This window comes from Centroberyx affinis, unplaced genomic scaffold (genome assembly GCF_046629955.1).
Source record: "Centroberyx affinis isolate AG114_WGS23_722 - 3 ecotype Tasmania unplaced genomic scaffold, CSIRO-AGI_Caff_v1 ptg005809l_1, whole genome shotgun sequence".
In the NCBI taxonomy this organism is placed as follows: domain Eukaryota; kingdom Metazoa; phylum Chordata; class Actinopteri; order Beryciformes; family Berycidae; genus Centroberyx; species Centroberyx affinis.
The window spans coordinates 39,799-67,236 of NW_027282946.1; the positions used below are offsets into that span (position 1 = coordinate 39,799).

At 42.3% G+C, this 27,438-nt stretch overlaps 2 protein-coding genes across 2 annotated transcripts; both read right to left on the reverse strand.

Moving 5' to 3' along the window:
* Nucleotides 1–2,590: 2,590 nt before the first annotated feature.
* On the reverse strand, nucleotides 2,591–5,291 carry asb4 (ankyrin repeat and SOCS box containing 4). The gene is made up of 6 exons (XM_071547319.1): nucleotides 5,003–5,291; nucleotides 4,120–4,419; nucleotides 3,717–3,959; nucleotides 3,389–3,636; nucleotides 3,148–3,261; nucleotides 2,591–2,779 (listed from the first exon to the last, which is right to left on the reverse strand). The coding sequence occupies exons 1-6, from the start codon at nucleotides 5,289–5,291 to the stop codon at nucleotides 2,591–2,593; spliced, it is 1,383 nt and encodes a 460-aa protein (XP_071403420.1).
* An 836-nt stretch (nucleotides 5,292–6,127) lies between these two features.
* On the reverse strand, nucleotides 6,128–25,622 carry LOC139667847 (neurabin-1-like; the record flags this gene model as incomplete). The annotated part of the gene is made up of 13 exons (XM_071547320.1): nucleotides 6,128–9,035; nucleotides 9,133–9,315; nucleotides 9,636–9,659; nucleotides 10,331–10,450; nucleotides 12,742–12,790; nucleotides 13,676–13,751; nucleotides 14,641–14,803; nucleotides 15,836–15,924; nucleotides 17,778–17,913; nucleotides 19,131–19,227; nucleotides 20,774–21,003; nucleotides 22,663–22,716; nucleotides 25,473–25,622. Coding segments are annotated over 13 exons (1,554 nt in total), but the record flags the coding sequence as incomplete, so codon positions are not given.
* Nucleotides 25,623–27,438: the final 1,816 nt, after the last annotated feature.

A 27,438-nucleotide genomic window follows, 5' to 3' on the forward strand; every position in this document is an offset into this window, starting at 1 on the left:
AGAACCACCTATGATGCCAAGATCAACATCACCTTACTATTGACAGTGTGTTTCTTTATTAGATGTTTGCTTTGAAAATGATTTGACAGTATATATGCACAAGCTAAAAACAACTTTCAAATGTATTTCAAAGCTGTAGATGGTTAAAACATTTTATTTAGCATTGGGATCTGAAAGTTTCAAAAAGACATAGTCCCTTCCATCAACAGTCTATATGTACACATAATGTATAAAAAACCTTCTTAGATTATGGCTTAAGAATGGAAGCTGACTCCTACACACACATCATCTACCTCTAGCATCAGCTTCATAACGATTACACATGACACCAACACCCACTGTCACAAACAACTGCTGCATGAATCTGCTGTTACACAATGAGGGCACTGAGCACCAGTCCATGTGGCAAGAGGCATTAAAAGCATTGGTGTGAATAGATGACGCTGCATTTAGAACAATGCTAATCCTACGTACAGTATGGGATCACTATCTAAAACGTTGCCATGGCATCTGTAGTGGGACATCAGAGTAGCCTAGTGGCCCTTTAAAAAATGGAAACCGTAGAAATATTCAAAACACAAGGAAACATATTATAAATCATTCTTTGAAACCAATGCTTGATAAAACTGCTACCTTTTCTCTTTATTCGTACCTTTTAGTATGAATTTCGAAATTATTTGTGACATTCACATAATGGATATGAGGAAAAAGAGCAAGGGAGTAAACCCCATTTCCTTTCTCCCATTCTAATTCAGCCCTTATTATGGAGAGCTGAGAACCCTTATTCTTAATGTTTCTTGAGGCTGACAGTTCATTTTCTCCTCTTTGGTGGCTCCTTCAACAAAAGGACTAATATCTCAATAGCACCTCTCTCTCCAATCAGCCTTGGTCTCCAGAGTGCTTCTCTCAATAGCACACTGGTATTATCTCCCCATGTTAAATTAGACCTAACGGCTGGATAAAATAGACTCAGAGACTCACACCATTACAGCATACTGTCGTGACTGGGATGAATGGCCCAGGTCACATTCGTTGTACAGAGTTAAAGGCCCATTTGAGACGTTTCAAGGTGGTTTAAGTATGTCAATCTTCCTTTAAGTGAGAATGAGTGGTTTGGAGAGTGCATTTACTTTTTTAAGTACTTTTGAAAGTAGAAGTACAAGGGGAAAAGCAATTCAAAGATCACATTTGGTGGTGAGTTAAGGTGTATCAAATTTGTGTTTTGTTGCTATCGATGACCAATGTGGATTAGCTGTATTGCAAATGGCACTCATGACATTCTCAGTGAAGTATGCAAAACTTGATGTATGTGTTGAATAATATCACTATTATACAGAGTGACCAGCCACTCAGTGTTGTGTCCAAACGCAGCTTCAAACATTTTTCATGCTTGCCTTCTGCAGTAAGTGCTGTATTTTATTGTTTAAAAAATATAGATTGAAGAATATAAAGTGTCTTTTTAACAAAATATAAATATTCACTTCACTGAAAAGCTTAATTTATTAAAAACACATACTTCTTTTGTTGTACCAACCACAGCCGTGCCTCCAGTCCATGGACAGACAATGCTGTTACATTAGCAGTTCGCTGGAAAGCTGAGCACTTGTTGTGGAGTGGCTTGTCAAGTGTTTGTTCTGCAGATAGCGGAGTATCAGAGCATGAGCATGAGAATGAGCATGGAGGTTGGTTGCCGGGTAGATTTGGATCCTCTGAAGTAGAGTCAGCCAAATAGCCTGCATTGATGACTCACAGTTAGAGAGGGGAGGGAAGGGCAGGGACAAAAAATAGAGAGGGAGAGAGATTGGATGACAGGACATACGGAGTGGGAAAATAGCAATGGAAAGATCAAAAGAGAAGCCTTGTCACTTTGAAAGAGACAAACAAGGAGGCTGTAGAAGAACATAGGGAAGAAAGAAAGAGATAGAGAGTCTGTATATGGGATGAGATGGTCGGTCTGATTTGGGGCTATGACCCCATACAACAAGTGAGGCCAGAGGCTATAGATCCAGTTCAGCTCTGCACTACAGTGTAAACCTCAGCTGCTGGCGTGACAATCCTGCGATCCGTGTTTGATCTTTGATAATCTGTGATCCATGAGGCCCAGCAGGCAAATATCCTCGCTCATAATTCACCATAAATGATTGACTTCAACCTTTGGCCAGCACAACGCTGTCTGCCATGAATAGTATGTGCATGTCTTCAAATTATTCAGTGACCTTTGCCCTTATTATATGATGCTGATGTATCTTCATCACATGTAGTAAGATTCATCAGCTCTTCCATAGGAATAACAGTGCTTAGATTCACAAGGCATTTTTCCTCAACTGTGCCCTACGCTTTGTTGTGGATAAAGGGTCATGTGTTTTATAATCTGTGATAACAGGTTGGGTGCATCCTCTCTCCTGTCCCGTCTGACAGCGCCCCCTGCTGGTGCAGTTTTGCACAAAGCATTGTGAATGGAGTCCTGCTCTAGCAATGATAGCCTACATGTAGCTCAACCTGGGAGGCTTTTCCACTTCCACAGTGTGCAAACAGCTACATTTCAAAACAGCATCATCCCTATAATATTTTATGGAGTGAAGTCTCTCCGTCAGTACAGTATCCCCTCAGGTTCCAGTAATAAATATTTCTGGATGGAGGGTGGCAGGGGCAGCTGTCCGATGTCGGTGTGGCAGCGTCTGTCCAGCTTGGCTCTGATGGCACACCTGGCCAGGTGAAGCAGCGTGCGAGGTGTGTTGGTGCAAACGGCAAACAAAGAGTCGTAGAATTCTTTGTGACGCTGCAGGGAGAAAAGAAAGAATCAAAGACAACATTTTAGACTAACTTAAACAGAAGACACAATAGAGTTTTACCATTCGCATTTAGCATTTTCATATAATGAGGCATGTGGTGAGGAAGGCCAATGTAATGTTCTTTTATTGTGTTTTCATTTTCTGTTTTTATTGTAGACCTATTGTAAGTGAACCAAACATCCATTACAACAGGTCAACATGTTTTGAATTGAACTGCTGTAGTGTTCTTACTCTTGATATGCAATCAAGGGCTAAGAGCAGACAAGAGGAGAGCAGGAATGCTTTTTAGATACCCATTAACAGGAGTGTGCACTGGCAATACACTTGATAACATACTTGCAGAGTACTTGTCTACCTTGTAGCAGTCGTCAGGAATGGCAGCTCTCCACTTCTTCGTGGGTTTTAAACGTTCGTAAGAGTTGACCATGATTTCTACAGCTCTGGGGAAGTCATAGCAGGTCTGCAGCACCTGTACAACATAACACAGTAGTTCAAATACACAAAAGACAAGCATATTCTGAAATGACTGAAGAGTTGCAAGAAGCCCAACTTGACCAGAGCTGTGCAATCCTCACCCACCTACTGTGCTACTGTACCTTGTGGAACTGGGGCGGGTAGATCCGTGCTGCGTTATGGTTGAGCAGCAGCTGGTAGCAGAGCTCGGGGATGGCCATGGCCCTGACGTCCGTCACTTTGAGGAGATACTGGAGAGGGGCGCAGCCATTGATGTCCATGGCCCGCGTGTCCGCTCCGGCCTCCAGCAGCATCTGCATCAGGACGTGGTCGCAGTTCCACGCCGCCTTGTGGAGAGCGGTCTTATGGTCCTCTTCTTGGAGGTTGGGGTCTGGAACAGAGGGCTTAGGTACGGCGAAATGTTGTTGGAACCAAAACTGCATGTCATGAGTTGAGCCTCAGGACTCTCACCTGCTTTGTGGTCCAGCAGGATGCGACAGACAAGGTGGTGGTCTTGGCTGTAGATTTGCTCTTTGGTGTCTAGAGTCCAGAAGGCTGCAGTGATCAGGGGCGTCTCCTGGCGAGAGTTGACTGCGTCCACAGAAGCACCGTGGGCCAAGTACAGAGCCACCAGCTCAGGGATGCCGAATCTGGCTGCTGTGTGTAAGGGTGTGTCCTCATCGCTGTTCTGACTGGGCATGTTCACTTTTCCACCTGAAAGGGAAAACAAGACTGATTGTGTTTTTGTTTTGGATGTTTTTATGCTCTCTGTAGCTTGTCATTCATTTGCACTTTCACCCATCTACTAATCTATCTACTGATCTATCCAACCAAGGATTCCCTCTCTCCATCCTTCCCTCCCTGCCCTCCTGACCTTTGAGGATGAGCTGCTTGGCACAGTCCACAGACTCCCTGGTGATACAGTAGTGGAGGGGTGTGTGTCCGCTCAGCGATAGGCCGTTGACCTTGGCCCCGTGGGCCAATAGTAAGGCCGCACAGTCGGCGTTGGAGACCTCGCAGGCCACGTGCAGCGGCGTCTTCCCATTGGGCATCCGGTTGACCGCCGCCCCGTTCTGAAGGAGCGCCAGGGCTGTTTCTATGGCATTGTACATCACACACACATGGAGCCCCATCGCCCAAGACTTCTCCAGTTTGTAGCCTGGCAGCCAGTAACCTGTAGGAGATCGGAGGGACAAAAAGAGTTTTGTAATTACAGCAAAGGCCAAGGACACTTCTGGTTTTTTGACTAGCTCAGAATGGCTTTGTGACTTCTGTGTTTTACAGACTGATTATTAGACAAAGATACATTATAGGGATAATGTTGAAGATAAAATAAATGATAAATCAGGATGCTGCATTGCAGTATGTCTACTCCATTCTAGTTGACCACAGGTTGTATGTCACTGAGATTCACCCAGTGTAGCTCACGCTTCCTGTCAAGATCCAGCTTTAGATTTAGTGGAGGTTTAGCACCACTCAGTGGATAAACTGCAGAACTAATTCTGTATCTATGCTATTCAGGAAGTGTGGAATCTATGTTTCTTAACTAATGCTTTGTCTTAATGTATAATCATTTATAGTCTTGTATTCTACTGTGGATAGTCCTCTTATTTGCATTTATGAGAATATGATTACTTATCTGGGCTGGGTGTAAACACTTAGTACATGCTAAAAGTGACCATACCAACATTCATTTTGTTGGTGCTGGTGTTGTTGAGGTGTGGATGTCCAGACTAAATGTGTACCTCCTCTCCTACCTTGTTTGTATGAGGCCAGGACCATGCTGCGGTCCTCCACCTCCAGCACGGTGTCTATGTCTAGGTTGGTGGTGTGGAGAATCTGCAGGACCTCCTGGGTGTCGTTCCTCTGCAGGGCCTTCAGGAAGCGCTCCTTCAGCTGCTTGGCAGCCAGCCTTCTGGGGCTGAACTCCTCCATGACCGCCCCCGCCAATCCGGCCGGACCTGCCACTGGCACTAATGTTCTCAACACAGCATGGAGAAGATTGGAGATGAACTCACAAATAGTGATGATGAAGGTGGTGAGCATACCCACTGGGCTTGTGTAACCCTAGCCATAGGATATAGGAAGTCTAGAAGGAAGGAAGAAGGAAGTGGAATAGAGGAAGAGGGGGAGCAAGTGGCAGGAGAAAGTTGGTTGGAGGGAAATAGAATAGCCCTGGAGTAAAATTAGGCTGGATATAAATAGAATGGAGAGAGGGAGGGACTGACTGTGGTTGACTCTGGGCCAGTCAAATGTTTATCTCCCATAGTCCGCTGAGATGTCCACTGACAGAAAGGCATCATGGGGAATAACAGCGGATGGTCACATGACAAAAAGGTTTACAAATATAGGGCCATGTGAGCATGAGAGGAGTGTGGCAGGGGTTTCAGAGAGGAAGCTGGCTGTCCCATTCATTGTGCACCATTCTTAAAATGACTGAATTGAATCCATAACTCATCCATAACTTTAACTCTACAGTACACAAAGTATCAATGCAAGCTGTTGAGTTTTACGATGAGGAATGTTCAAGATGGAGTAGAAGAAAAAATAACAATTTGCCATAACATGATTTTTGCACTGTCTCTGATTGTACCTGTTCTGTACCTGTTGGTCTGTTTTGGTGCATGGGACATACACAATGCGATTTCTATTATCTACCTCTCTGTGGACATTTGTGTTTTTAAGAGCCCCTCATGAAATTCCAGATGGTTACCAAATGAACACCAAAACTACAAAGAGCAAGACAGACAAATGGTGAAAAAAAGAAGAAACAAAAGCAAACCACTGACAGTGACTGCACATTTTATTCAGTGTGACAGGTAGCTGCCCTTTCAACTTTTCAGAATGCAAAAAAGAGAGCAAGGTAATGACAAAAAAGGAGGAGGAGGAGAAAGCGCAGCTTTTAAAATAGTGAAAGCATGGCTAGCAATTTGTGGTGATTATCTTTCGCTCTCTACACATTCCTATGCACACGAAAGACAAACATCCAATGAACCCTTCCGGACACGACTCAAACGTTCGTTTTTGCCTGCCAGGAGCACCAGGGTCTCGTCCATAGATTGGTTTCATGGTGACAGGCAAGCTCAGTCAAGCACAAACATTTGAGATCACATTTTGGGCCAGGTCTGACCTTTACCCTCCTCAGCCTTCCCACAAACTGTACACCACACACTGACACAATAGAAAACAAGGCTTCTTTAGGATTCATACAGCATATTGCTTTCAGTGTTTTACTGTACATACAAAAGTGATAAGAGTGCTGTCCGTCGACTGACTGACAGGGTGGTGGTATTCACAGAAAGGTTCAAGTGTTACAAAATATTTCATAAGAATACATCATGATCAGGTTACATTATTGGAGCAGCACTTGAGCAGTACTTCGGTAGTTTGAGAGGAAGGCTAAAACCACAAGCACAAGGGGAAAGGATGGAACTTTTGTTCTCGTTTTGCAAATTCCAAATGGGTTGACATACAAACTTTAAATCCTCATCGCTAATCACTTCATTTGATGATGACCATTTAAATCTAAAATCACTTTTAATGAACTTTTTTAATGATTTTTTTTTTTGGCAAAAAGAAGTAATCATACAATTCTGGATAAATCATTATTAGGTGTTAATAATACTCTAATGTATAAGTTATCATAAACAATAGTCAGATGCTTCATTAAATACATAAATAAATAAATAATAACATTAACAGATTAATGATACCTGTATCATTGTGGCATTGCATGGAGGTATCACGTCAGAATTTACACATTTGTAATCCACACTGTTCCTGTTCTTAACCCTTCAGCATTAAACCAGGCAGCGCCTTTAAGACAAATGGGAATCATATCCAAAGCTGCCTTCATTACCGTCACGGTGACACTGCCATCTCTACATTTAATGTAAACGTATGGAATGATTCTCTGAGAAAAAACAATGTAATAGAGGGAACAGGTCTTGAGTGAGCTTCATAATCATAAGACAAGTATTGCATAAACCAAGTACACATGTCAAAATCATTTCAAAGGTATTTTTTTCTCTAACAAGTAAATCAAAATGTTTTGAGCCTTACTGAACCAAGTTCATAGCAAAATTAAAACAGACTATATTGCATGTATCTAGTGCAATTTCTATTATTTCCATCATTTGTATTGTAACCTGTAAGGTCAAAGTCCTGCAACAAGTCCAGTCTCAATTACAGTTATCTTTAAGATAGTGTCTACTCACGTTGCACCTGCCTACTCTGCTTTCTTATATCTTTCTGATCGCAGAGGCAAACTATCTGTAAGGTAGCATCCCTAAATATTCACCAGAATATTCCAGAAAACATAAGTGCTAAATCAAATCAAAATTAATTGTTACATGGTCGATTTGCATGGGTGAACTTTGATTTTGCTCTAAAAAATCAAAACAAAAAAAAACAAATAGAAATGGATGACTCAGAAGATCAGTCACTGTGTTTTAACACTCACACAGAAGCGGGTAGAGTTCAGAAAAAAGTCTACTCTAGAGTTTCTAAAGGCAGCGGTTGGGTATTACTTTGTTATTGAGAGAATATAAAAAGAGGTCAAAAGCAGGTTACAGGCGGAGTCAAAGCAACATTATGCATATAAGCAGGAGGTTTAATTTTGTCATCCTGTTTTTTGTGGTATGGTCTGGTATGTTACAAAGCCATGGTTACATTGAACCCGGAGTCTCCATTAGAGCCAAGTCAGTCCAATGAATATGTCCTTGTTATCACTCATATCTTGAGAATTGCTTTAGTATGGTACATGTATACTGTAAGGAAGATTGGACAAGCCAGTGCAGTAGTTTAACTTCCAGTGTTTGCATTCCAGTGTTCTTGAAAGTACTGAGAGAGCTCGTTTCTCCCAATAAAACTTGGTTCCTGCTTGGTCCCTGCTTGAATTCCTATTGAAAAGTTCCAGTGTTGCATTCTTCAGCAGTGAAAGGAAGCAGCATGGGGACACCTTGTGGCGGGACATGAGTATTGCCCCATATTTTTCCACCACACAGGCCTTACCTGTATGTGCTTCATCAAAGCTATAAGGAGATTCCATTGATCTATGTATCTGAACAGGATATACATAATTCTATCAAAAATGGCACATTAGACATATTTGTATCTATATTTATCATTGTATATGTACATGGTCAGTATGTCTAAAGGTGCTATGATACACATCTACAAAGATGGGTAACACAGACGGCTCTGAAGATGATATGTTTGGGATGAGGATGAGGTGAATTTCTCACAAACCTACTCTGGATATGAATAAATAAACCCAATTTACAGCAATGAACAGCAAAATAAATAGAATCGAGCAGGTTTCAAAATGGTTAAAAGGACAGTATGGGTGTAGATGAGTTGAATGAAGGGGCAGCATCCTATTATCCAACTGTATGCTCATTTTGGTTTCATTTGCTTGGTGAAAAAGTCACTCGACAGTCTCCAACAGTTGGGCGTGGAGCTCCACCACTGAGCTATTTGGAACGATTGAGTAGGCGTCCCCCAGGGCTCCACTGTGGGCCCTACTGACGTTCTGTTCCCCGAGATGCTACTTGGTGTGGAAGTGGTGCTACAGTAAATAGGGAGGAGCCGGTCTACGGAGTCGGTTCACTCTGTCGCCTCTTCTTTGCGGCCCTGTTTCTGCTGCTGTTCCAGCTCTCTCTTCCGTAGCTTCTCGCGCTGCTTCTCCATCTTCTCACGGTTCCTCTTGGCCTTCTCCATCAGAACCTTAAGGTCCTTGATCTTCTTCTTGATCAGGGCGCGGTCCTGGGAAGAAGTGACACCAAGTGCCTGCAACAAATGGAAACACATAAGCATCCGTCTTCCATAGGTCTACCCATGTATACTGTATGTGTATGTGTATTAAAAACATCGAGGTTTAACTCACCTTGAGCTCAGTGCTATCCAGCTGTAGCAACTGTTCTCCATCTATGTTTTTGGCAGTGAATTCTGGGATATGGTGTTCCAGGTTGAGGCCCATGAGCCAGCGGGCCACTTGCTGGGAGGTCCACTCTGTAACGCTGCGGTTCTGCCACTGGTGCTGCTTAGGGAACTGACCCTCGTCTAGGATCTACACACACACACAAGCAGCAGAGAGAAAGATAGAGAGACAACTCCAACTTTTCCAACTCTAACATAATTGTCCATGCATCTAAAACTGTGCATCTGCCACAGTACACTGGATGAATAATGAGTTCAGATGGAATCAACAGCACCATGAAAGAAAGTTTCCAGAACTCTGTTCAGGAGAGAGACATGCACAGAAAACTCATTCTAGGCCGTGAATGCATGGAAATGAACCACAGACAAACGGCATACACTCAGTAGACGAGTACAGACACGCATGCAGTAAAACACATCTGCTCTGTAGGCCTGCTGCCTCAGTCTCACCTCATCATCTATCATATCCAGACTCTGAATGTGGCAGCATAGAGGACAACAGAAGATGACTGGGTTGTTAGCAGAACAACACATGGAGCAGAAACAAAATGATTTCCATTTTGTTCCATGCCAGCATCTTTAGTTTGTTCAGTTTCTTAGTTTATATAATGAAGTTCACTATTTGGGAAGCTGATAATGGTACATGGCTGACAAGATGAAACGCTGCATCAAAAAGCGTAATTAAAATATGGTACATAAGATTTCACCGCATCAGAGATGCACATCTTATGTACAAGCACAAATTATATGGAACTATGGGAAATGGGATATTTTAACACTTCCTAATGTGACCAAATGCCACTAACCCAGCCCGATTTAGTCACAGGAGACCCATTTTAGATCAGAAAAAAAGTTTAATCAAAATGCTTTTTTCATTCAGTAATTAATAATTCCCCTACTATGTAAAATAAACATTTTACTCCTCTGAATGCAAAGAATAATCTATGAAAAACAAAAATAACACTCCTACAATGTGCCTGTTCTTCCATGCTGGGTCAAAAATTAGTCTTTTTATTCCCCGCATCAATGCATCCCCATATAACATCCTTATTTACATCCCTCACAGTAAACCCTTGGGCCTACAGGGAGTAAATTCTCTCTATCTCTTCTAGCAGATAAATCAAGGTACATGGCTGTAAGTGTACCTCGTCTGAGGAGAGCACCAGGGTGTGTGAGCGTCCGGACATCTTGGCCTCAGTCAGCAGGCCACTGATCTCCACTGAGCTGGTGCTGCTGGCGCTCAGATCATCATTCAAAGCAGGACCCTGAGGCATAAAAAACACATTTATGAGGCTAACAGTGACAGCCAACTGGGTCTGAGACTAACTTGGAGAGCCCTTCAGTCTGATTTATTTTCCTGTGGAGTGTTATTAATTAAAAGTGACGTGATGCTGCATTAGTAAGCTGATGTTGTGTATTTAATCAAGCATGAGTGAATGAATCAGAAAGAAAAGCATTTCTACTAAGGATGTGCCAGAATGATTGATTATTGAAAGAAATTATTCAAGAGCTTCATAATCAACTTTCTAATCTGTTTTACTGGAGTAAAATAAAGAATATTCCAGTGTTCTGCAGTTATTAATGCAACTGGACTGGCATCAAAACAACAGAGTGCACAGAAGTCAAACTACTACTGCTTGAAATACAGTGAAAAGTAGACTGATAAGTTTAAAGAACCTGTAATAATACATCACTTGATTGCTGTTTGATTGACTGCAAGAAGGTGGGGTCGTACACATCCCTTATATTTATAATGTTCTTTTATAGCACAAACTGTAAATGTGATTAGTGGTCAGAAATGATGTAGTGGAGATGAGAAATATGAGTATGGGTCCCTCTAGATCTCTAGATTTATCTCTCTCTTTCTCTCTCGCTGTCCTATGTGTGTGTAGACAGATAGATGGATGGAGAGAGATATTTATCTTGATGCTCTGGCAACATTGTTTGTAAACTTTCATGCCAATAAAGCAAATTGAATTGAGAAAGATAGAGATAGAGAGAGAGAAAGAGAGAGAGTGGGAAAGAGAAAGAGAGAAAGAGATATGAAGTGTCCAAGTCTGGATATTCAGGGAATTTAACTATTCCCAGCAGTCCTCTGAATAAAAAACAGATGAACAAAGGCAGTAATAGATACACATGTCAGCGGTGTCAAACACTAAAAGTAAAACCCAGCACAAAACTCCTGTTAGGCTGTTTTTAATGTAAGATTTTGAACTGGATAAGTTGAGAGCTTTGCCTCACATCTACTGCAGCTATACACTGTTGCTTGAAGCAGTTCTTTGACTCTCACCACTGTCTGAAGTAAAAACTGAGAGATTATTCTTACAGGTTTAAGCTTTGAGCTTTCAGGGCTGAATCCCGACTTGAGAGCTCTGCATAACTATTAATGCGCATAAATTCTGCATTGATAAAAATTTTGATGTGCACTCGTCTTAAGCTGAGAATGTGTCCTTGGAGAGGGCTGGATTTTTGCAGGATCCAAAATAATCTGCTTTTTAATCCTTTGGAAACCGCATCTGATCTTTCCAGCATATCACATATTTCATTACATAGTGTTAGAAATAGTTTTCAGTCATGCAAGTTGCTATACTGCAAAAAAATTTTCCATATTAACAAGTATTATTATTCCTATTAAAATCCTGTTTTCCTTAAAAAAAAAAGTAAAAAAAAATTGGGGTGAGATAATTCCACTGGTTTCTAATGCAAGACCTTTCTGAAACAAATGACAATATCTGAAATAAAGCAGATGATTTCACTAGTATCAGGATGGCACTTGACAAGAAAATCCATGAAAAAAGTTGATTTGCACTAGAAGTGAAATTCTCTCACCTCATTGGCAGATTTTCTCACTTGTTTTAAGAACTTGTTTCAAAACTAGATGACTTGCTAAAATGGATATTTTTTGCAATGTAGCTAAAGACATGGAAAAAGGTTAAAAGACTTTTAAGATTACGTAGGCCTTCTCATTTAAAAGTTAATGTTAGCTAATCAAATGTACCACTTTGTACAGATTAGTGATTTTTTGCAATTAAAAATGCAATTATGCGTTTCTATGATTGTGGTAATTTCCTTTGCTACTAAACCCCATTTACCTCTCACAGTACCAAGTCATTTGCCTTTTGGATTGAGGTATGATTGGACAAAACAAAAATGAATACAATACCATGTAATATGAATAGGAGAAGAAGTGGGGCCATGTAAGAGAGTTCTGTTCAACAGAAGCATATGACAACAATACATAAAACCTAGATAGCATACCATAAGAAACACTGTCAATAAAACCTACAGAATGGTATCTAACATACTGTTACAGCACAGCTAAGCATGACCTGCACATACATGAGCACTACTGATTATTCCTACTGTCATGAACAGAGATTACAGTGATTATGAAGCAGTGACAGTGATGGTGCCAGTAAGTCTGGCTAGATGTCTGCTTTGACTGGGCTTATAATTAATTACTGAGGGCAAAGCAAAGTGTCCTTAAAAGTCCCCACTGTAAAGTATCCAGTGAATCATAATTTGCCTAATGTACCAGTAGTCTAACCTCATGTACCTTGGCCTTGAGTTTCTCTGGACTGTCCTCTACTGATGGCTCTGTGGAACTGAGAGAGAGAAAGAGAGAGAGAGAGAGAGAGAGAGAGAGAGAGAGAGAGAGAGAGAGAGAAATTAAATGGAGGTTAATGGTGAGATTTACCACATACTCAAACAGTTTCTGCAACATTCTCTGATTCTCATAAGCACTCATGGAGAATTGGGCATATTCCCAAATCTGTAATACAGTGTGTGTGTGTGTGTGTGTGTGTGCGTGCGTGCGTGCGTGCGTGCGTGCGTGCGTGCGTGCGTGCATGCGTGTGTGACCCTTGTGTGAGACCACTGAGTCCCTGTCTGCTGTGCTAGACAACTGATGCCTCTCTCTTTCTGGGGGCGTGCTGCTGGAAACCATCCCACTGTGTCCAGTGACTAAACGAGTTGGAGTCAGACTAGCAGCAAGAAAACACTGTAACACTGATGCAATGATCATCTACCTGTTTCCAGGGGAGGCTCTGGGGTCTTTGTCCTTCATTTTGCTTTTCCTGAGGGAGGACCTGAGAGCAACAAAGGTAGAGTGAGAAAAAGCAGCTTCAGGGTGAAAGACGAGAATATCCCACCCTTCTCATTTTTACCATCACTGGTGCCATACTTAACATAATCACCATCACTACTGTCACTTTCACTTTCCATCCTCATTCAGTCGATCACTTTTACTACTTTTTGTGTGTCTGTAATAACGGATCACCCATCTCTACTTGGGGGCGGTAACAATTTTCTGATCGCAAAAGCGTTTGACACTGCCAAAGACAAAATACTTCAAATTGTTTGTAATTGCTTTTCAGAAAAAAACACAAAATAGGCACACGATGAATGAATTAGTCATCTGGAATGCATCAACAGCTGGTATGAGTACAAAACAAGAGAAGACTAGGACAGTCCCCTCCTCACGCTCCTACCCAGGGTCCAGAGCTTGTCGACAGCTGTTCTCCTCCAGGCTGAGAGAGGGGCTGGACACCACAGGAGACTGAGAGCCTGGGGACACAAACACACACCCACTTACACTGGTCCCAATTCAAACACATCTTCATTTCATGCAATTTGATAAATATTGATTATTGTTTATTTGGAGCCCCATTAGCTGATGCTAAATACCATAGGCTAGTCTACAATTATAATAGGATACAAGCAAATGAGGGGTATTACACAGTCAACAACTCCAATGAATTGCACATGTATGACTGAAAAGTATGAAAAACCAGATGCAGCATTAGTGTGTGCAAAATAACAGACATACTACATCAAACATATTGAGATAAAGTGAAAATGAAAATATAATATATTCATATGAAACTATGCTTAAAATTGATATATATTCAGTATGAAATAAGTGAGACATTAAAATATTAAGATATATGCAGTGTGTACTAATGAGAGAGAATACGGGAATATGAAGACAACAAATATGTGAAATTACAGCTTATACACAATGGGCAAAATCATGCATCACATTCACATTAGCAGGGGCATTACATAAGGCCATTAATGAGGACAGAAAGTGTCTAGGCGTGCAGAGAACATGCACGCATGATTTGGATATGTGCATTACTAGCTGTACAACCCATCAAAAACCCCAGTTGGAGGCAACAAATGTACAAAAGCAGTGACATTGTTGTCTGTTTTCATTATCACACTATCACATTGTTGTCTATCTCATCTCAAATTCAAGGCAATCAGTCAACGCTTTGCCCTTCTGGCGTCTGAACTTTTTTTTTTTCTATCTTTCTGATGACTGCTTGCTTCGTCTCAAAAACACAAACAAACGCACAACATTTGAATTCAACAGTATGCCTTTGAAGAGACACCATTTGATCCTGCATTACGTGACATCAGTTGAGGTTGGGCGGGGTGGGGGAGTACTAACCCTCCTGGTGCGCCCCTGCAGAGGCCAGCGGGTGCAGCGCCCGCCTGGGCGAGCCCTCGGTGCTGCCCGGGGCCCTGAGGACCGCCGGCCCTCCGTCACACGAGGCTGCGCTGCGCACCGAACCGCTGCGACTGTGGGCCGGACTGCCGTGGCCCTCTGAGACCTGAGGACAGAGAGAGAGAGAGAGAGAGAGAGAGAGAGATGAAGGGAGGGGAGGAAGACAAAGGGTAGAGTGGGAGAGAGGAAAATGAGGGAGGAGAGGATTAGGAAGGAGGCAAGATGAAAGGAGGAAACAGGGGAGGGGGGACAGAGACAGAGAATGACAGAGAGAGAGAGCAAACGGAGAGAGAATGGAAAGAGGAGAGAGAGATAGTGCAGAGAGAGAGAGAGAGAGATGTGACAGAATACAAATGACAAAATTGAAAGGGGAGAGGAAAGGGGAGAAACAAGGTGTGGTCACGGAGAAGACAGAAGAGTGATTGGAGGAAGGACGGATAAAGCATGATCAAGGGAGACGTGATGTGAACATCCACCAATGCCGCAGAGACTAAACCGAAAGAAGTCGCTTGACATACTTTCACTGCCTCCAAGTTCTGATTGTGATGGATGAAACCTGCCCTCTTTTCCATCACTTTGAGGAACCTCTTTCTACAATATTGCCTGGTTTCTGTATTCTTGCCAATTCCGATTCATTCCTTGAGCCGTTTATCCAATCTGATCTCAGTCCTTCCTACTCTGGCCCACTAAGTGACAGCATTAGCCTGACCAGAGCCTTTCATCCAGAAGGAGACTGTGGCTGTTATTATCACACTGGGAGAGACAATAGGTTGTGACAGCGCCACAGACTCAATGACAGCCGCAGAGCAACGCCCAGCAATTAATCCATTACACATTAAAGGAATGGGAAGGGGTTAAAGACACACACACGCAAACACACACACACACTAATCACACATGCTGTAGTGTGATTAGAGGAAAGCATTCAACATGAGATTAATCAAATTTAGGGAAACACATTGAGAATAACGGGGCTTGTTTGATAAAGGATGATCACATCTGTCCGTGTCACATCCTGCTGCTACTTTTAACAGATGCTGGTAATATGAAAGTCTGTTGTTGCAAATAAAAGTGTGTTTCATCTAAATTTGCATCGAAAATCAGGTGCGTGTGTGTGTGTGTGTGTGTTCATACGAACCTCTCCCTCTGTGGAGCTGATGCTGTCTCGGGCTAGTCCTCTATAGCCCTTCTTTTTGCTGGGTGAGTGGGGAGAGCCCTCCCTCAGGTCTGGAGCTACACACACACACACACACACACACACACACACACACACATATAAACACAAACACGCACATGATTTAGTGTGACAGGATAAAAAATATACCACTCTATAATGAAGTTGTTCATCAAAAGCATTTGTCCCTCAATTAGCGGCACGTTTTCTTTCATTTCTGTCGTATTAACATGCACTTAATTTGGCCTGGGTCCAGCGTTAATACTCCAACTGAATAAGTCTATTAAAAAACGATCAACTCAGTTAAAATATCAAGTCTCCATTCCCCCAAAAGTAACACTGCTAATTAGGCAAGTCATTATCATTTATCTAATCATTCCCCATCTCTATAGGGAGGCACTGTCAGAGAAGACAAAGACTGAATCACTCAAATTTGTGAGGAAGAGATCATTTCAGCGGATTCTCTCTTCTCCTCCCACCCTCTCTCTCTCTCTCCTCTCATACTCTTTCCTTTCTATCCTGTTCTACCCATCTCCCTCAAACCCCCCTTTCTAATACTGAGTAATGGGCTGCCTCATCCAGATCAGCGCAGATCAAATCTGCGCTCCTGTCTGCACTGTACAGTATCAGATACGGCGCTTCTCCGCGCGCGCTCCATTCAGACAGATGCAGCCACTGAACTAAAGTCAGCGGATTTTAAAAAGACTAGAAGGAGAACAAAGGAGACAGATGTGTTCAAAAGGGATTACTTGCTTGTTTTTGTTTGTAGAGGTCCAACGTGAAACCGGGGTCAGAGGTGAAAGAGTATGTGGAGGTTAAGGGAAGTAAAGGAGAAGTGAGAGGATTTGTGGCAAGAGGAATAGTGTGTAACATGTGCTTAATCCAAGGACAGATCTAGGCCTCGCTCTATGTCTGTCTCTGTGTGTGTGTGTGTGTGTGTGTGTGTGTGTATGTGTGTGAGTCTACAAGCGAATGTTTACTGTAGGCAACAAGACAATCCTTGAATCCCTTCAATGTCCTTCATGGGAAACTGACAGTGAATAAACTCTCCAGGGGCTTAAAAGGTCATGGCTGGTTGAGAGGTGCATCATGGGTCATCTTAGGGTAAGACAACTTGATCCTTCCTAAGAAACCTTCCTATGCTCTGAAACTTTAACAGTATCACAAGGGAGCTATATACTGTATATCATACTTTGCTCCTATTATAAAGTTCAAATACACTCAGGTGTAACATGATTGAATTTGTTGTTGCAGCCTGACTTTGGCAAAGATATATACTGTATTGATGAATGTGGTTTTACATATTTGAACGATAAGATGAATGCTTGGTTTATCTTACCAGACCTCTAACAGCCTAAAATGTGGGCACATCATCTGCCTTCCTTGTGTCATTTTCAATAATTCAAAATGCATTAGCTGCTATTTTGTAGACCAGCTACAGCTACTGACTGACTGATTGATTTTATTTCCATGTCATACACTAAAGGTGCCCAATCCTCATTGGCTTACTTTTACATTACAGATACTTTACCCAACTCTAAATTGTTTGTTATTCACTGTGTCAGTTCACATAACTGAGACAATATCATGGGATAGTGGGTCAAGACACATACATAAATTTGACAGTAAATGTAAGGTTTAAAATGTTCTACCAATTTGGCCACAAGAAATATTGAAAATGGAAAAAGTAGACCTAACAGAATCTGGGATGATCTGGCACTGAGAAAACTTTGGAACTGAATTTTAGACTTAATTTAACTTCTAAGACATGAGCACATAAGGACCTGTAGATACCCAGTTCATGTCAACTCTCCTATCTTTACTCTCACTCTCCACTGTACTATCCAATAAAGCAGAAATGCCATCACAATCATCCTGATAAAGAGCAATCCCCTTATAAACAGACCTCTGGCTTGTGCGGCGGCCCTGGCAGGGCTGTGTTGCTGGGCGCCGAGCCTCTCAGCGCTGTTGCTGTTGTTGTTGTTGACCTGGATGCCGTTCTGCTTCATCAGCTGCATTAGCTCCGACTCCAACGCTGCAATCTGGAGAGAGAGAGAGAGAGAGAGAGGGCCGATCGATGTTAATCGGCCGTGGGCATTTACCTGCTGAAAACATTTGCTTTAAAATACTAAAATGAAGGGAAAATTCGGCAGTGTGCAATATATCTTCTATTAATTTACTTTGGAAACACTGAATCACTTACTGGGGATGGCCAAGTGCAAGTGAAACCAAGCTCAACTGAAGTACTTCAACATTTGAATGTAAATTTGCACCAGTATGGCTGTAACCATAGTTTGAGGATAAACCATCTGCCTTGTTGTTGGATTCAGGTTATACTTGAATTCCAGATTATAATGTTTTTTCACAACTGTTTCCTGTGCCACACTTCACCATTCCCTCTTTACAAAGCCATGCAGTAGTACAATGAGTGTTCAGTGTGCAGAATAACAGCAGAGGACAGTAGGGTGGACTGCCCAGTCTGCTATGAAGCATCGGCAAAGACTTGAGCAGAAAACCACGCAACTGTCAAGTTACAAGACCAGGAAAGTAGAAAATCAATGCGGAGTATGACAAAAGCTCCTGCCACGGTCCCCTGCACACAAAGCAAATCTGCTGTGCCCCCTGTCCAGTGAGGAGAAAAACTCAGGTTCATTTTATACATGGGCAGACATGGGCACAGATATTCTCTAAACCCTCCGGAGGGAAAACAGTGGTCTAGCGATGGACTACTGTCACACTGGTCTTTTTGATCTTGTTGATTGTTCACATGCAAATCCCTATACTTACCTTTACTACACCACTGTGCACAATACACATAACATGCTTGAGCAGGTATGGAGTGTAAGAGAGAGAGAGAGGAGAGAGAGAGAGAGAGATGGTCCTTGGAAGGAGTTGGCTTGCCTACAGCTCACCTTCTCATTGCAAATCACATTTACAGCTTGTGCTATAAAAGAAACAGTATAAATATTCGGGATATGTACAACCCAACATTATTGAAGCTGATCACGCTGCAACCAAATGATACATTTTTGCAGGTTCTTCAACATTTATCAGTTACTTTTTACAGCATTTTAAGCGCTAGAAAGGAGCGCAATGTTCATTATTGCTTATTTTAACTCCTGTGAGCTCTGTTTTGTTTGCAAGCCAATGAGTTTGCCGTTTACAGGCACAGATAGACAGAGACAGGGAGGTAAACAGAGAAAAGTGGAGATGAGAGATGGACAGAGTGAGAGAAAAAAAACAAGAGCTGCTGGTTTACCCTGACTTGCAGCCCCTGGATCTCAGCCAGGTGAGCTTTCTCAGCCTCCTCCAGCCTCCTCCTCTCCGCATCCTCCTTCTGTACAAACTCCACCTCTCTGGAGGGACAGGAGAGAGGGGAGATGTTAATGTGCTAAGTGGGTGTGTGTTAAGAGAGAAAAAGGAAGAGAGAGACATGTGCGTGGGTGGGTGTGTGTGTGTGTGTGTGTGTGTGTCGTTGCGTGCCACAGTGCCTGCCTCTCGCTCAGCTGTGGCGTTAGGGGAGCCGCGGCTGTTTCAGACTGTCACTGTGACTCACTTCACTCTGACCCCGCTGCTCATAGTGGACACACACACGCACACACACACACACACACACACACACACACACACACAGACACACACACACACACACACACACACACACACATATCCCTTGCAAGAATAATAAACATAGCCGTTTCCCGGGCCTGCTTTGCCCTTGGTCGGGGAGCTCGCTGTCTCTCCTCTGCAGCCTGTTTAGCTCGGTCCTCTGCTAGACATCAGCATGGAGAGTTTGTTTCCACAGTTAGCCTGCATTGGCCTGCAGGGCCGGAGCCAATTAGAGGCAGTCAGACTGGAGGGGAGCAGTAGAGGCTGTGATGGGACTGACCAAAGAGATCAGCGCACTGAAGAGGAGGAGAGGCGCACTGCATGAGAATGGAAACTCGGCTCTTACTGCTGAAATGGGACGGGACTCGCACTATAAAAGAGATGCTCGGGCTCACAGAGGGAAATGCAGGAGATATTCTCCTTCTGTGTTCTGTTACTAAGGCTAGTGAGAGTGGCTCTAGAAGGAATAACAGAGGAATTCATCTGAAATTATTTACCACAGTATAAGTTCAATGCCAGGAATTTTAAAATGTGTTGTAGATATAACTGCCATGTAAATAATATTTCATTTCAGGTTATGTGCCTGTCTCAGCAAGGCAAGGAGATTCATTCAGTTCAGAGTCAGCTAAGTAGAAGGTGCTGACTGCACTAGGCTAACTACATCAACTCAACCAGAGCAACATAGTGGCCTGGACAGGAAGACATTAGATGAGTCCATGGCATAGACAAGACAAGGTTAAACAAGCTTCAGCCTAGTGTCCTGAATGCAATTCTTATATAAGGCATTAATGAGCTTCAGCAGCCTTTTTTTTTAGGTTAACTATATACTATAACTATTTACTCTGAAATAGATGAAAATACAGCTTGCTGAAGCCTATGATTCCGGGCCTACATTGCCTTGAATCACTTCTGCTGGACGTGCTTGGTGTTGCTCTGGGCCAGTGGTTCTCAAAGTGGGGTCCGGGGCCCCCCAGTGGTCCTTGAGGAGTTTCCAGGGGGGCCCAGCAAAATGAGGAATAGTTTATTTCACTATAATTTACTAGAAATTACCCCAATGAGAGAATGTGTATGATTGGATATTCTAATCATTGGTTTCACTCTCACCTCTATTATCTCTCTCTCTACAGTGTAGACAGTCATACAATTTAATACTAAATCAGCAACAACTAAAACCTGCCAATATGGGGATTCCTGAGACAACATCTGATCAATGAATTATTATCAATGGGGGTCCATGGCCTAATCTGCGTCTGATTGGGGATCCTTAACAAGAAAAACCTGGAATTAACTCACTTCTGCTGGAAGTCCTTGATGAGTTTCTTGGCTTTGTTGTACTTCTTCTCCAGCGCCTGGTACTGGGCCTGGGCCTCCTTCAGGTGTTCGTTGACGGTGTGGCAGAGGGTCTGTGCCTCGATCCAGTAGCTCTCCAGCTTCAGCATCCTCTCCTTGTTCTCCTCGATGCTGGCCTTCAGCTGGCTCTTCTCCTTCTCCCAGCGCTGCTTCTCCCTCTCCACCGACGCCAGCTGGGAGGGGGGATATTTTACAGTTCCATATTAGCCATTTAGCTGACACTTATTTAGAGCGATTTAAATTGAGTAGGTAGGGGTTCAGTGCCTTGATGAAGGACATGAACAGGACACATGGCTGGTTTGGGAGTCAAACCTGTGCTCTTCTAGTTGTGGGATGGTGTATCTAACCTCTGAGCCACAAAATGTCGATTCAACATACCTACATACAAACAACACATTTTATACTTTTAGAATGGTCATTAGAATGGTATTCCTTCCTCTTTGTTGGAGATACCGCAGCCTCAGCATATGAAGAGTTTAATTCCAAAATGAGATATTCACCATCTGAAAAATATGACAGCTACTCTAACAAAACACATGCTGCTATAAAAGCTCATTCTTGAATGTAATTGAAGTTATTAGCTATCTTGAGCCCTTTACATTTTAGAGGATGTTATCATCTGTGTGTTTTTTTTAATATTGAGCAATGATTTTTTTTTTTCTCTGAAAATGGATATAGTGATTTGAAATAAATCCTTGCATATTTTACCATGCTCTACAGCTGGCCCCTCACACCAAAGCAGAACTAGAGGGATTTATGTTGTCTGTCTAAACAACCACATGACAGCACTTCAAAACATTAAACTGGGCGAGACCAAATCAAATCAAATAACATCAGCGCTGACAAAGAGACATGAAAGACGACAAATCCAGATGTCGTATTTAGGCAGATCACTGTCTGAAGGGTTATGTGATAACCTCCGCCCAAATGGGGGCTAATGTCACACACCAGCTACTCAAAGTAAAACCCTTCAATGAGTTCTATTTAACTGTATTTAACAGTTTCTTAGGTGCAACAAAGTCTGCATACAGATCCCAAATTGCAGTACTTTGTTTCCCCATAAAAGTCCATCCCTCCCCTCTAAAAAGCCTTTTAGGCATCACTTCTCTAATGTGTTTCAGCATATCGACTCACAGCACATTAATTTGGGAATTAATCAAATTAGGCCATTAAATTTGACTGAGCATATAAATTATACACTGTAGATGGTACAGATGCTCGCATATACATACACACACATATGCACGCACACACACCTACAGACACACACACCTACATGCACACATACACACATGCACACACATACACACATAGGGCTTTCAGAGTGCAGAAAGAGGGATAAAACAGAAACTCTCCAGGTGATCGCCTGCCATTCTCACTTTCTTGCTTCCTTAAGAGACACTTGTGACATTGAGAGCTGAGGGGGAGGGGAATTTTTGCAGAACAGTGAAATGCAAACTGCTGAAATATACATGCAATAGCAGACCTTTTACGTAAGGTACACCTGAAATGGCAACTATTGCAGTCTATTGCGGGATGCTAGTTTTTTTTTTTAAGATATCTGACATTTATAGATAGTGCAAGCCATTTTACAGCACAAGCAGAATGCATACTAGCCATGGTCTTCGTAAAATGATGTTACCTATCCCTTCCTAATCAGCTAAATCTACCCCCAAAACTTCCCCAACAAGCCTGAACTCCTGTTCCCAAACTTCCCTGTTTCTGTTACATCTGGCAAGTCACACATCCATTTACAAATTGTTTGAACTCTGACAAACTTCCATCATTTGTACCTACAACCGGCGGTCGCACTGACACTTTGAATCTCTTACCTTGTTTTTAAGCTTCTGGATCTCGGCCTCGGTCACTGTGTGTTTGATCTGGAGCTGTTGGGAGGAGAGGAGACGGGAGAGAGAAGGGAAGGCGGTCAGATGATCAAATGCATGGCTGCGCAGGCTCTCTGCTGTCGATACAGCGTGACGGACGGAGGCAGCCGACCCCGTCCTCCCCTGACAGCATCGCTGCTCCAGCACTGACACACACTCTCGCAGGGGAGCGAGAGAGGCAAGGAAAGGCAAGAGACAGCGACAGACAGATACAGTAGATAGATACAGCCATGTAGTGGAAATTAAAGAGGTGGGAAAGCTATGAACTCATCATGAGGCCAACAACCACAGATATACACAAGAATCAATTACATTTTCAGAAAAACATTAACTTATGCTTTTTCTTTTCCTATGATGCATACTATGAATTTACATCATAACAATTTATGTCAGCCTATAAAAGGTGTGTAAAATCTATTCCTCAAATAAAAAGGCGTTTAACTGAGTTTAGGTGGGGTTAACTTCCACTACATCCCTGGATGGATGGATGGATGGATAGATACAGATAGCTGTAGATTTCAATTGTTTCCAATGCAAATCAATTTTCTTGAATTGATGCCTTATTCTGCCCTGTTTGACTGACACTTGTTTCTAAAAACAGAGACTGCATTGGAAACAAGTGTAATCGTCTCAACCCACTACACTTGTTTTAAGAAAATTAAGGTTTATTTTTTAAGTTAAGTTTTTAAGTTAATTTATTAAATTAAGATTTTAGCACTGAATATGAGTCTAAATGGCTTGTTAAGATGGATATATTTTGAAGTGTAGAGTGCTAGATAGATAGAGAGTGAGAGAGAGCGATGACAAGGGAGGTAAGGATGGAGAGGGAGATGGATGGTCAGGCAGAGGCACGGGAGAGAGAGAGAGATGGCGAAAGAGCAGAAGTGAAAAGGAGAGGAAGAGATGGAGAGAGAACTGGATGCAGAGCAAGAGATGCAGAAACAGAAGTGAAGGAAAAGGAGAGCTGAAGCGAGTGAGGAAGGGAGAAAGAAGGAAAGAGTGATAGAGGGAGCTGTGGGAGAGTTTATCTTGAGCCACTTGTCCTCGGTCAAACGACACAATAAGAGGGTGAAGTGTAAGAAGTAGTGAGCCAGATTAGAGGTTTAACCAATCTGTCGTACAGTGAACATTGAGAATTTGATCACAATTAATCCCAATCCAAAAAATCACACTGAAGTCATTATACTTCATGAAGCTGATAGAGTTAATGCCATATGGACCGTATCAGGCGGCTCTCTGCATCTTTTATCCCTTGTGATATGATTACACTAAGCTTTGTGGAGCATTCACAAACAATCGCTACTTTGATGCGTGCTGGATTCTCGTGTCTTCCTGAAGAGAGGCGGAGATTTGAAAGAGAAAAAGAGCATTAAGTGGAAACTGTGTGTGTGTGTGCATGTGCATTAGAAAATGTGTATAAAGACCTGCGATACTGCGCCTGTGTTGACTAAGGCACTAATGATTACTCTGGGTGCGTTGGCTCCAAAACAGAGTTCAAAACACCATCAAAAAAGAAAAGGAGCCCGCATCCCAGCCAATTAGGGCACAAGCCTCAAAAAAGAACTGAAATAGTTCAAAAGAAATTCTTTTAATTTGACATGGTGCAAAAAGTGGAAGAAATTAGTACTAATGATAGCCTGATGGGCTGAAACATATGCTTAAATTATCTTCACTTTTCATTTTTTTGCACTTTCTGAGCCCTTTTGCTCCATGTCAAAATAAAATAACCTTTTCCTTTTTTTTACCATCTCATCTTCTTCTTAATGTCCTTTTTTGAGGCTTGATGCGCTAACTGGCTGGCTCCTTTTCCCTTTTGATGGCATATGTTAGAAAGGAAAGAGAGAAAAGGAGGAAACGGTGAGAGGGCGGTTAAAAAGAAAAAGTAAAAGATATGCTAAGGGAGAGAGAGGGGGAGTGATACAGAGAAGAGGAGAAAATGGGAGAGCGCAAAAGAAGTGCATAGGGCTTGGGACCAGAGATTACATTATTGTTTCACTCAATATCCCCAGCAGTGCCCGCAGTGCAGCTGAAGCCATTTGTTAAATGTGTCATACAGCTATTGTGGCAGTCGGGGGACAGGCTGAAGCGTTACGGTGCCAAAAGCAGCGCCGGAGAGCTCGATCAATATGACCAGCTGCTCAGCCGCCTAAAAAAGCATAAAAACGAGTTAACTGTCGGTGAATACAATCTACTGTTTTGTAGCTGCGGCTTTGAGGTGAGATCATTGTTAGAAGTGCGGTACAGAAAGTTGAACGAAGGTTGTTGTTTTTTTAGAGGCCGGTTGTGTGAAGAGCTGCCAAGACCGGGATACAGATCGAAACACGGGCTTGAAGTGTTGGCTCTTTCTCCGCTTTGGTGGATTTTAACTAAACATGGGTAATTGGGGATGTAATGAGCATACTGTAGGTCTTACATCGGTTTTGTATTCAGGTCTCTAATCATCCAGATTAGGAATTAGGGAGGGTAAGCGGATCTTAGATTGTGACAAAAGAATCAAACTCTGCCAAGTAAATCAGGGGCATTAGATTCCATTGTGTAGGTCTCTATTACTATTTATATAATTTCCTCACTTTCTGTGTTATATTCTAGAGTCTGTGTGGGTATATTTGTTATTTATTCTTCAAGTCTCTCCTTTAACTAAAAGGCAAGACAGTGACGAGAAAGAGTGAAATATATTGGTGCTTGCACTGGTCCCACATCAGTATTCTTCACTCTGATTCGGGGTTGAAACAGAGTTTGCAGACTGGCTGCGTTACCTCTCTGAACTTCTGGTAGAGTTTGGTGGCATCTAACTCCGAGGGAGACAAGATGTCCTCCGTCTCCGGCAAGTCAAACACCTCGATGCTCTTCTCCTCGCCCGTCACCGTCGGCCCCGCCTCCTCCTCATCTGTGGCGTACTCCCCTGTCTGCTTTGAGAGGGAACACAGCAGTCAGTAACATAGGGTCAAAACTTTCCCCACACATGTTTTACACTTCACAGATGCAGTACACTATAGGGATGTGTGTAATATCGGCTTTCCCTCATTACCCGCCTTCAATCCTTGGTGGAAGACAGAGAGAACTGTGCATGTATCTGTGTGTGTGTGTGTGTGTGTGTGTGTGTGTGTGTGTGTCTACGTTTACGTCTGTCTGTTTATGTCTGTACAACATTCACAGTCAATATGGGCTGGACCTGTAATTAGACAGTGTGCTATTGTACAGTGACTGCCAGGCTCTGCTCTGTTATCCAGTAAAAGCTATTAGCATTCACCCTTCATTAAGGGGTCAGCAGGCTGCAAAATAGAGACAAGACATCCAGCTGTCCAACTGCAGCGTCTGTTTCTCCGATGTCTCTCTCTCTCTTTGTCCTTCTTTCACCTTTCTATCTGCCATCTATCCTTAAAGCTCCGCCAGTCAGAGCGCATCACATTGCTCTAAATGCTGCACATCGCGTGTCTAGCACTACCAGAAAATCCTATCCATTTTTCCTCATGCTGCCCACTCTTCACTATCTATTTTGCATAAGTAATACTATTTTAGCACAACAGGTTATATAACATTTAGTTAACCTACTTAGTTACCCAAAACTTTGTCAAAAATGCATTGCTTTGATGCTTTGATTGCTTTGATGAGCCGTAACTGTCATTGCTATAAAAATAAGATACAAGATAACTCATACTGGCCAAATCTGTACTTTCCAACTTTGATTATTAACTGTTTGTCACCTATTTTGACATGTGCAATTACTGTATTTTACAGGTCAAAAAATGCACAGTGTGGTTACAGCCTGTAAACTAAATTAACTAAATGTTATCATTGAAAATATATAGGATTTATTAGCTAATTTATTCTAAATAATTCAAATCACCAAAACAATCAAGAAATCCTTATCATTATTATTGCTTTAAAAAATCTACAGGATTTGAATTGAACTACATTTTGTGGCTTGACATGAATGTAGGCTATAGGCTCCTGTTTTTATAGGCTACTGGAACAAATGCTTGCTAAGCTGTTTTTCATTTTTCCCATTCACAAAATAAAATGAATGTTGGCATCGGCTATCGGGCTTTGGATCTAGGTGGATTTTGGGAGTGTTCACTTGATGGCTGACGCCCAACAGCAACCCCTGAAAGCTTCAGTGTAGCTCGGCTGTAAACATCTCTCATCTCCCATTAACTATCTCTCTCTCTATTCATCAATCCATCTGTCTGTGTAATTTTCGTGCACTGCGTAACCATGTGGATCTCCATATGCATATATCAATCTCATCATCTCAATATAATTAAACCCCATAAAAGTAAACAAATACTTTTTGTGTATGATTGTTAAGTAATTATTTATTCACAGAGGATGAATGGAGATTAACTGTTTCCCTGAGTGGAAAATGAATGGACTGTGTTTCTCTCTCTCTCTCTCTCTCCCTCATTCCCTTTCTGTCCAGCACTCTTTCTGTTGCCCCTCTTTCTTGACCACACATGTTGCTCTGTCTCTCTATATTTCTATATCTTATTTGCTCTCTGTACAATCTATCTTTCTGTAGTTTCTTGTCTGTCTGCCTCTATCTGTCTCACACACACACACACACGCGCACGCACGCACACACACACACACACACACACACACACACACACACACACACACACACACACACACACACACTCACTCACTCACTCACTTTCTCTCTCATCCTCTTGGTCTATATTCTATCTCCATCTCTCCTCCTCCACTTCCCTCCATCCATCT